General features: G+C 39.9%; 1 protein-coding gene across 1 annotated transcript; it reads left to right on the forward strand.

Moving 5' to 3' along the window:
* The first annotated feature begins 2,249 nt into the window (after positions 1–2,249).
* Positions 2,250–9,767, forward strand: LOC113672800 (bone morphogenetic protein 7). The gene is made up of 3 exons (XM_027189146.2): positions 2,250–3,131; positions 7,639–7,814; positions 8,402–9,767. Exons 1-3 carry the CDS (start codon positions 2,645–2,647, stop codon positions 9,086–9,088), a joined length of 1,350 nt encoding a protein of 449 aa, XP_027044947.2. The 5' UTR covers positions 2,250–2,644; the 3' UTR covers positions 9,089–9,767.
* Positions 9,768–11,786: the final 2,019 nt, after the last annotated feature.

An 11,786-nucleotide genomic window follows, 5' to 3' on the forward strand; every position in this document is an offset into this window, starting at 1 on the left:
GGTCCGTTCGCGGGTACTGATGTAGCTCAAACGTTGGTTAAGATTAAACTTCCCTTTCAGCGCTAAGCTGTTTCAGTGTACCCCGTGATATCTTAAATATCACTTACACAGTTTTTTAGACAACACAGAAAAAATTGCTTAAGAAGAGGTCTTTGACCGAATTTTTTCGAGTGCAGGGGTTGTAGTATCCAGTCCACCGCTCCGACAATTGTAGTTCGGTTTGTGCATGCGTATACCGTTTTGGAAGAGAACGCCACGTGTGTTGACAATACGCCACGTGTTTTGACAACACGTCAGCTTTTTAAATTTCTCGGAGACAGATTAACCCTTGAAGCTAGGCTGATTTATTATTAAGACTGCGTAATAAGACTTAAATGAGGTTAAAAGCTCAACACTTGTCTTGGAATGAATATAATTTCTTCTACAAAATGTTTTGGGGATGACCTTAAGCATGAAGCTTCGCCCTGAAGTTTTTCGCACGTTGGTTTTGTTCCGGAGAAAAACGATGCAAAAAATCTAAAAAAGGAATCGCAAATGAAGGGGGAGTTGAAGGCGTTAACTAGGCTATCAAATTTGACTGGAACTTTCAAAAATCCTCTTACTCTACACGAAGCGCTACAGCAAATGTTCTTTGAATGTTTTTCAAGTGTATCTTGATTGTATATCCTCGAGCATGGAAAACGCGATTAACCAAGTGGTGTCCAACTTTCTAATTTTACATCTTGTTGGTTTAAAAGAAGAGAAATTCTGGATTACTTTAAGCTCGCATTTGAAGTTTGCTTTAGGTCACCGTCAGTCCCAGGCTGGCGATATTCATAAACTAAGTGTCATTATTACAGTTAAAGTCGTATTTACGCTTATCGTGTCGCCGTGTCGAAGCTATAACTTTAACTGGACTGAACGTGAACGCTTCATGCGGATACCACCTTTGAGCTGCAATTCGTCTTTTTCAGCGGAGAAGTCCAGTCACTGATGCTTGTTAAGGAACAAGATGTATCAAGCGTTTGTTAAAAGGAATAGGAAGGAACAAGATGTATCAAGCGTTTGTTAAAAGGAATAGAAAGATTTGACTTTCGTATGCAATTTACCTGAATAAGAGGTTTATTGGTAAATCATGAAGTGTCAAAATGAATCCAACGAGCGCTTTCTGTTGTAAAAACGGTAGACACACTCTCTCTCATATCTACGCTGTGCGTAACTGTGGGATCCTAATTTCACTAATATTGAGTGAGCTGTAGCATTTTTTTCCCTTGAATTGGATCCACGCTATCTTAGCATTTCTTCAAATTCAGGCTGCCCCACAAGTGAGCTATAGATTCTTGCTAATAATTAGGGCCTGCTCGTAACCGTAGAAAAGTTGCCCTCTTCTGGAGATTTTCATTAAATGACGCTGCATTTTGAGCAAATTTGCGCTTTTCTCTCCCCATTCTCCTTCAAGTCTCTTTATATGTCACGCAACGCTTTGGGAGACGCGTGACAACAAAAAGAAATAGCAGCGAAGTAGCTAATCCCTTACGAGTATGCGGTGTTGATTTTCGTGAAAGATCAAAAGCAGTCTTCGATCCTTGGCATATAAAATGGTAGGTGAGTTTCGAGGCCTCCCATTCCATCTCACCCTCCTTCCCAAGGGGCTAGCTCGAGATTACGTCTGTATGCGTCGATAATTTCCGCCTTGAGGAAGACAAAACAATAGGTAGAAACTTAAATTTGCTTCCCATTACAGCTTGGTTCCTTATCAGCTCTGAACAGAACATGGGCATATTCGTGGCATTTTTACGGCTTCCTATTTATTTGACAACAGATGTGTTTAAACAGAAACAAATGGGGTTCAACCTGGCTAAAAGATTCAAGGAAATATAGTATTTCGATGTACTGGCCAAATATATTGTTTTTCCTTATAAAATATGTCGAGTTTTCGCCCAGGAGTTTCGTTTTATTTTTAGTTTTAGGTAGAATTATTTATGAAAGAGAAGTATTTTTGAAATGGATTGATCAGTACGCGTTTTTCTTTGAGGGGGTCTATCCTTAGATCAAAGAATGTCGTGCGGCTTTAAAGATATTGTTTTGATTTCCCTTTAAAGTACTTTGCATGATACACAATTTGAGTGGAATTATGAACATTGAAAACAATCTGGAATCGTCTCTCGGATATTTTCTGGCGAGGGTGGGTTCTGCATACATTGTTCCTTAAAATGCGATACCTTCTTTCTGTTCAGTTTTAAGCGATTTGACAGTCCGCAATGCCTGAGGGCAAATAACCCCTTAGCGAAATTTAATAAACGACATCAATCAACAAAGCCTTTATCACAATTCCTCAACAATGCATTGGTGCTAGCGAGTGTTACAAAATGCCAGTCATGTAGTGATGAACAATGTCCCTCCAGTGACATAAGCCCGACAGACACTGAAGGTGTTATGTTACTAATTCAATTCGATAACAAAGGGCGAGGCTTCTCATTGGTTCGCTTTGTATACTGCCGTCGTGCGAGGCGGTTAATTTCAGTGTTTGATTGACAGGCCTGTTTCCGCAAAGTAAACCGACCATTCCTATGCCCTTTGGTCGTTGTATTCAAGTTTCGTTCCAAAACAACAACGTGAAGAACGCGCACCTTTCAGATTTACTGAGCAAATTTGACGGCAAACTATGAGTTACATCTATAGATTACTCATTTTGAGCCTCGCGCTTCACACTTCGCTAATAAGCGACAAAATGACGGAAGCATCGTCAGTTGCGAAAAACGGAACCACTGCGAAGGAACATGACAGTGAAATCTTCAGTCGCCATCCTTTCGCTCGCCGAATGAGACCTCATCAGCGTCACAACCATCACTCTTCGCGAAAAAAGAGAGAAAAAACTACGGAGACCACATCGGTCCTTAAAAACGGCAGCACTTCGGGAACGCTTCAACGCGAAATTCTGAATCTCCTTGGTTTGCCCCGTCGGCCGCAGCTAAGCCTAAATACTCGTCTACATGGCCGAAAAATGTCTGCCCCAAGGTATATGATTGACCTATACCACAGCTTAGAAAGCAACGTGAGCTTGTCGACCGACGGTTTGTTCTGCTGCAATGACTCTGTGACAGATTCCCGAGCGTTGGGTGCTGACACAATTATGAGTTATCTTAACCACGGTAAGTCGATGTCTGCCAAGACTTCGTTTACGTACACTTCACGAAGGCTTTATTGATTACAATCGATAGATAAACATTGCAAATTGCATAATTGCTCTTAGGAAGTAGTGTATTTTCATGTGGCTCGGGTGCGCATTGTTTAACACAACACGAACATGTGTATAAACACGAGAAATGTACTAAAGACATCGCTTAGGCACTTATTAGGAAAGGTTAAAGTTGTGCGCCAAGTCTGGAAACAATTAATTATGGCAACTGCTGAAATAGACATCTAACTGGAGTGAAATCTACAACAAAGCTTTTTAGGAGTAATTGTTAAGTTCCCAAATTAAGAAAATTTCCTAATTATAGAAATTGCTGAAACAATGTTCAAGGTTATTGCGCCAAATATCACTCTTAGCACGTTCACCAGAGATAAACACGCGCTTTTGAATTTTAAAAATGACTTAAATTTATTCCAGTCACACCGTCAGCTTAACTTGCCTAATGTTTTTTTCTTCCCCAACGGAAATTCAGCAATGTCAAGCGAACTTTAATTAGCACTTTACGGATACTTTACAAATTAACGCAAACCTCGGAAACGTTTTGCAATATTTGCACCTTTTGTAGATATTTCTGTGTCAAAACGGCCGTATGTAGATCGAAGTTTGTAGAATAAGCGATATTGCTGCCCTATTGAACACTCCTCAGGAAAGGCATAGTCGATTATATAACGGTGATTTATAATCGAATCAGAAAGCGTAGGGAGAAAAAATATTATCCATAGTTCTTTCTTTGAAACAAGAACGTCTTCCAAGCCAATACAAGACTGAAATAACTGAGTTAGGTTTTCGATAAGAAATCTAATGTTGGCATTTGGAGAGTGACTTCCACGTCAGATAAAATCAGTTTTTAATGGGGTTCCTCTTTATTTTAGACAACAAAATATCATCTCGTGTTATAAAGTCGATTTTTTATGTCATTGTTGCCGAGGTCACATTACTTAGCTGCGCTCTTCTCTAAAACTCCCGCTACGATTTTTTTGTCGGCTCAATAATATCCCACATACCGAGATGACTGGAGTTTCTCCAAAATCTCCTTACCTGCCTCCTCACTGTTGTGCTCATAACGAAAGGAGAAATACGATTTACATCGCGAACAAACGAGCTTAACAGACATGATTAGAGGTCTTTGTCAAGTTTAGATCTTGTTGAAAATTGCGGTTGGCTTTAAATGATGTGGAAACACAAAAGCCGTCCTTGTTAAATGATTATCTGTAATACTAAAAAGTGAACAGAGGATCATTTAATTGCTGGTATCCATCGAGTGTCAGCGCCAAAACATCGCTTAACTTTTCAATGTACGAATATAAATATAATTTCGTTGACATTCCCACGATGAGTTTCTTTACGTCTGTGAGTTAAACTGTAAGCAAAACAAATTTATGTCATAAATATTTAAATTCGAAATTTTCAGTAGTTGGGGTATGACTTTTTCAGTCAAAGAGAAATTACGCTTTTTTATTTCGCGCGTTGTTCGTCGTTCTGATCAGATATTGTTCTTTACAACAAGCTTTATTCTTTAGTGTGAATCAAATTTGGAAGTTTTTCCTGGCAGAAGGACTTCGTAGACTTCCTTTCTGTTTTCATTTACGCTTTATATTTCCAATAATCTGTATTTCCTGACCAGACAAGCGGGAGCTGTGTAGAATCCGTCGTTAGTTTGCCGTGACGTGCTTTTATCGGCCAAAATATGACAAACATGCTTCATAAGAACTTATCTTTAAGAATGTACATCCATCAATTTGAGTGCGTATTGTCTTGGAGAGAGAAAATATCTGACAAATAATCTCAAAATACGCATGATACTTAAGAAGTACTTTCTAAAATTCGATACTAGAAAGAAAAAATGTCATTCCGAACATTACGGAAACGAAAATTCCCATAGAAAGTCCTGTTTAGTGACTCTCATTTGACTGTTCACACTAAAGTTTATCCAGACTAAAAGGCGAGCTCTACCTGAGAAAGTGTAACTAGCAGTACTCCGCAAACTTGTTCCTGCCAAATCGTGATAACCTAAGTGCAAACGCTCTTTCGGAAAAAGTGAAAGGAAGGGTTCGTGAAAGATGGCTGCCTATAGCTTGATCGAAGGAAAAATTGACGAATTAAATGACAAACTGAAGGAAAGAAATGTACTTGATAATTCCGAAAGTAAGTGAAATTTTGGAGATTGCTGTGGGCTTGCGATTCCAGAGAAAAAGAGAACAAGAGAGAACTTTGTAAGATTGTAAGATTTGCTTGACCGACGAGGACTTAAAACAGCCTTAACTGATCAGCGTCAAAGTGTCCACACCTGTAAGATAATCTGTTTGTTTTGGTTTATTATGAGTCTTAAACCTTAAATTAACAGGATGGACGAAAGCCTGAATTTGACAAAAAGGAATTTTTTTTGACAAGCTAGAGTGATTTACGATTTCAAACGCCGTTTTATGCCAACAGAGTAAAGTTGAGTCGTTATTTTCAAGTACCATCAAAACTCAATCCCCAATTTAATTTTTAGCGGCTTTGCATTTTCTCGCTGGCATTTTTTGGCTTATCTGTGTTCTTGTTTCAAGTTCTTCTTAATTTTTAAGCCTTTTTTGTACTGGGATCATTTGATCAAGCCTGAAATTGCCTAAAAATTTTTCTTCCATCCCTCTTGAAATCGCGACGCGAAAGTTGGCATGAAACTTAATTGCAAGAAGCTTTGTTAAATCGCACCTCGTTCTGGGGAGGAATGTTCGGACCAGAAATGGTGGCAGATGACCCTACCAACTGAACGGGTCACAAATTGTTTTCCGTTTTCCTTGAGCTGCTTTGGAGTGATGACAGAACGAAGATGAGTCAGGAAATTTCAACAAAACGCGACATTTGGCAAGTCACGCGATGTGAAAGCTCGATCTTTTTATCGCTGGGAAGAAAAGACCTACGAAGTCCCCTGATTACCAACGGTTTTTCTTTTGTCGGTTTGTTGGAGGATCCTTTTCAACTCGATTTATATTCATGCTCTTTTAGTGCTCTTTGCTAATTAAGTTCGCACTCGAATACTGATCAAGAGTTTTGATCAAAAGAAGTGTAAGGAAATTCTTGATGAAGGATGGCGGTGATTTTATCATTTATATCTGATTTTAAATGCTGCAAATCGTTTGTTATTTGATAAATCTACTACTGATGCAGCAGAATGAATGAGTGAATTTTTTAAACAAAGGGTTTCTTTCATTTTTTTTTTTTTAAAAAGGTACATTTCAAATTACGCTATGGGTTCCTCTCAGTTTATGGAGCGAAGTGAACAAAGCAGGGTAGCAAACACGCGAATGCGCGTGAAACTCACCTCGTGCGTGCACGGTCGCGACTTCTTTCTCGCGAGTTATCCTTAAAAAATTGATCACTGTGGAAAACTAAAGACCCCATCAGGATCAGGGTTGGGGTCATACTTGAATTGAATTCAAAGTGGATGCCTTAATCTAACCGGCCAGGGTTATAGAGATTAGAAGATTAGGTTTAAGGTAATTATGTCCTTGCTTCTGATTGAGTTTACTTGCAGCCACGTCTGTCAACAGACACAAACCGGACGGTCTGCGCGTTCTTGTCCAGTTATGTTTGTTTGTTTGTTTTCTTTGCACTGTCTCAAGAGATGTACTTTTTACCAATTACCGGCTTCTTCTATGGCAATTTCCTGTTCGATAATCGTTTAATCGTTACATGAATGAGTGCGAATGATAGTCGGCCTCTTATCCTTCGGGGTGACGATTTGCCATATCCCCTTGGTTTGAAAAACGGGCTTGACTTGGACAATGTTGGCGCTCAGATATTGCATTTGCCTTTTACAGAGCGGAATCAGAAAAAATGTTAATCTTTAAATGACAGTGAGACCAAAATAATTGAGCTTTCGGCCTTTTCTTGTATGGTGTATCGATTTTGAAAGGCAACAGAAAGAAGAAGTCGCTTAGCATGAATGATTAATGCACCGTATAGAAATTAAAATGTAAACGGTGTGACGCAGATTATATCCGTCACACAACACGGTAATTTCACCTCGGGTATAAAAGAAGAAAACTTCACAGCACTCGGGCAACATCTAGAGCAACACCGACTTTCAAAGTCGGATTTGAAAGACAAACATTTTCTGTGTTGGACAAATGCAGGTCAAAATTGTATTTTTTATGTTTTCATCCCTCAGTCAGAAACCTGCAAAGACTCCATTCGTGTTAAACTCCTTCTGTGACTCAGCGGACGTGAATTTTACCGCGGAATAAACATTTTACAAATCCATTATTTTTGTTTTCTCTTTGAAATTGGTTTACATTTATATTCAAACCCAATTTCATTCACTTTTGACTTGGTAAAGCAAACGTCTAAACCGTTTACATGTTTACAACTTCTTAAACTAAGTCGCTCTTCGCTTTTATTGTAGTGTTTTACAATATATATATTTTACATATAATTATCACAATTATTATTGATAGTTTCAGTTGTTCTTTAATCGACAGTCAGGGGAGCGCGGCCAAAAATTTCCAAGAGGCATTCTACATTTCGTTTCAAAATGGAAACTCCACAGGGAGAAAAGATCACAGCGGCAGAGTTCCGGATTTATAAAGAACCGATTTCCAATGGACACAGAGTTGTCTCCTGGGAGAATTCGACATACGAAGTGAAAATTTATCAGGTGAGAAACATCACAATTCTTTTCAACCGGGCATATACTCCTAAAATAGATTTCAATTTGTCGAAGAAGACAAAAGTGACACAATCATCTTTAATTGGCTGCCATAACTCCTGATTGCTGCGGAATGATTCGCACACATTCATGGAATTTGTGTGAATTTACATGTAGTTGGAGATGAAACGCTTAGCTTTCTTTTCTTGTTAGCTCCTGTACCTCAGTCGCACTTGCCAGATTTTTTCGCAGACCGTACCAGCTGACATACATAACTACAGCAGCAGACACACGTACACGTTGTTCAGCAGCCTTTTGCAAACGTTACTCACCCTTGAACCTGAGGGGAAAATGCGCTAACAACAATTTTGTCGTTGATTCCCTAGCTTATACAAGTTTGATGTTTCTTTTCTGCGTTGTATACATATTGCTTCGTAAAAAGAGCACAAATGATGCATTCTGATAGCCAGTTGTTGCAGCAGAAACAATAGCAGCTACTTACTACATTGCATATGCTGTAGAAGTTGAAGTCGGCTGCATTGGATTTTGACCATCATGCTCGTGGGAGTTAACTATTGCTATTCTCTCAACTACAGGTTATTGAGCCTGCAAGAATTCTCAAGGAACTGGGCAAGCGGGTTCTTCGAAGCTGGGAATCTGGATGGCAGGCTTTTGACATCACACGAGCAGGACAGGAGTGGGCTCAAGAAATCAACAAGAACTATGGAATTGAACTCTCTGTACACACGTACGCAGGGGTGGAACTAAACGCCTCAAGCGTTGGCTTTGTGGGCTTCCATGGCCCACAGGAGAAGCGTCCGTTTTTGGTATCATTCTACCGTCAAGATGGCGAACAGAAACTGACCTATCATCGTATTTTCAATCCGCATCCACGCCGGCGCCGCTCAGCCCGCTCCCTTGGACCGCAGTTCACAAACGTAGGAGGGAACTTCAAGACCTCGAGTCAAACAAGCTGCAGCCGGAGGATGCTGTACGTCAGTTTCCAGCGGCTTGGTTGGCAAGACTGGATTATTGCGCCCGAGGGTTACTCGGCGTTTTTCTGTTACGGTGAATGCTCGTTTCCTTTAAGCGCTCATATGAACGCCACCAATCATGCCATTGTTCAAACGCTGGTACATCTCATGAATCCTACAGTTGTACCTCAGCCCTGTTGTTCTCCCACCAAACTCTCCGCCATCTCGGTCCTGTACTTTGATGACAGTAATAACGTAGTACTTAAAAAGTACACGAACATGGTCGTGAAAGCTTGCGGTTGCCACTAGCAACGCCAACACGAATTCTTTAATCTCACGTTAGCTTGTGCTCTATGTAACCGTCTCTCAACGTTTTTGCATGTTTCGACTCAGGAAGCGGAGAGCGGGCAATTGAAGAAAGCTAAATTTCCAATTGACACGCGTTTGAGCAAACACATTGGGATACCATAGCCCTTTACATGACTCTTCTCGCAAATACATATCACTAATATATTGTGGATGGCCGACGTGTGAGATATGAACCTCGTTGCTTAAACTATAACATAACTGCCATATTAACCCTTTCATTACGCTCGATTTCCGCCGTTATCTTGAGTGCGGACTGCGATCAGGTGTATAAGCGCATTCCTATCCCTATCACTCTCTGAAGCTGAGCACAAATTTTTTTCCCAGGGTCCTTTCTCTTATTCCCTCGACAGAGAGGACCCTGAGAAAGAGATTAGAGTGAGAATTGATGATCAAATTATACACTATACTTTTTATCAGTTTACATCACCTATAAACCACGCAGGATATTCATGGAACATGACAAAAGTTTTCACAAGCATTTGAAATGTTCTTCCAACATCCTAGATACTTAATTCTGCCGGCAAGCCGATTGACGGTACAGTCTATTGCCTTTGTAAAGTAACTACAAAATATTTCAGTTTTCCATGGGTTCTCCAATAAATGATAGGTTTTTGACCAATCAGGGCCGGCGTTATAACATGGTCATTGGATAAATTCTACTTACTTACGATTTTAAGATTTGGCAAGCAGACAAGTTTTTAGAATTCAGAAAATTATCAGCCAAGAGATATTACGTAGATGCAACACTAAATTCTCAATCCAATCCAAAAGAGAGATGTTAGTCAATGGTACAGAGAAGTCTCTTTCCGATCATAGAGTAAGACGATTGAGAATAAGTGTGAGATCAGACTTCTGTTGGGGGGGGGGGTGGGGGTATTGTTCTCTTTTGCAATGGAGTGAATTGTTGTATTCCCATAACAATTTCAATTTTTAGATATCTTGTCTCAGCAAAGACATTATTTGGGTGATTATTTGTGAGCAAATCTAACGCTATCATTCAAGCTGTTGTTAGATTCTCTCAGTTAACCCTTAACACCCCAACATGAGCGTGCATATTCTCCAAACTGTTCTATATATGTCCTTGGGGTTTTGACAAAAAGGAGAATTTGTTGAACACCAAGAGCTCGTTTCGTTGGTGATCATTTCCTATATTCCCATTCAGTAATACTGTAGGGAGAAATTAGCTGCTGGTCTCTACTAGGGTCTCATTGGTTAACCCTTTAACTCCCAGAAGTGATTAACATGCAAATTCTCCCAATAGTATCCATAAATTATCCGGCAAACAGGTAATGAGATTACTCAAACTAATCGGGCACAAGATATTATCTTGAACATCAAATTCTCATAACCAATTTATAAGGAAATGTGTAAAAGCTAGAGGAGAGAATTAATAATCACATCTTGGGAGTTAAAGGGTCAACGAGATTCTCATTTTTCGACAAGCTTACTCGTGATGTAGACATAAAAGTTATAGTGGCTGGTTATTAGGGACGTTTCGCACAGAAATGTTTCCGACGCAAACGGAAGCCGTGCGTTGAAAGATCCTTTCGCTGCAGCTTACTGCCTATGTTTCAATGAAGGCGTTAAGTCTAAAATGCTGAAACAAAAATGCAGCGACAGAGCACGCCAGGGGAACCCAGGCTTCTCCTTTCGGTTGTCATCTGTCCAACGAACGAGTCGAGTAACACAACATCGGAGATGGCTGAACTGAACTCGTACTCAGTCCTATTGGAACCTACTAGTCACTAGTCTCTTAAGGCGTAGTTTAGGATGTGATTTCTAATGGTGGATCTGTAAGAGAAAGAGTTACATGGGATCTCTACTCTCCAGTTCCCTCACTTCACTTCGATAGAACTGCAAGCTGCTTGGATAACTTGCGCTTTCCTTCAGCGTACCTTGTCATTACAGAAGCTTTTTAAGATTGTTCTCGTATGAATGAATTCTCAGAACCCGTAGTCAATCGATGTACGATCGAATGTTACATTGCGTAATCAATATACATAAGTCTCTAAAGTATTCCAAAGTTTTGTTGCTTCTTTGATGAATGATTTTTCCTTAAAGCACTGAACTCTACGGCTCTGAAAGTTTGCTTGTGGTTTGGTCCACTTTTTTTTTCTGTCTAGACTGCTAGCATTGTGCGTTTTCCCCTCAGTGTAAGGCGAGACCTTCAGGCAGGAAGAAATTTCATAGCTCAATAGCCTGCGTTTGTTGCCCTTACACGCTAACAGGATCGTAAAAGAAAAGAGAAGAAATAAAGTGATCTCCTTTGTCTGCAAAGGACGAACCTTTCACTGGCATAATTTTCACTTCAAGAAAAATACACCCATATCCGATCTGGTGAAAAGGAGTTTTTCTTATCTCTAGAAAAAAGTAATCCCTTATCTAACAAGAAAATAGTGCAGACCCTTCGATTGAGCGGACGGGAAAAAAAGGAAAAAGAGGTGCTTTGAGCGCAGGAAAACGTTATTGACCAGTCTGCGAGTGGTTTTAGTTTTCGATGTGATTTGTCAGAAACGAGGCCAGAGTTCCCGTGACTAGCACGAGAACTCTCAAACGGGCAATATCAAGAGACGAATCTCTCCCCAGTCTATCTCGGTAGAATAACAGTCTTACCCTTATATAAAGTAAATACCAATCA

The sequence above is a fragment of the Pocillopora damicornis genome, chromosome 1 (assembly GCF_964200805.1).
Source record: "Pocillopora damicornis chromosome 1, jaPocDami1.2, whole genome shotgun sequence".
NCBI classification, from domain to species: domain Eukaryota; kingdom Metazoa; phylum Cnidaria; class Anthozoa; order Scleractinia; family Pocilloporidae; genus Pocillopora; species Pocillopora damicornis.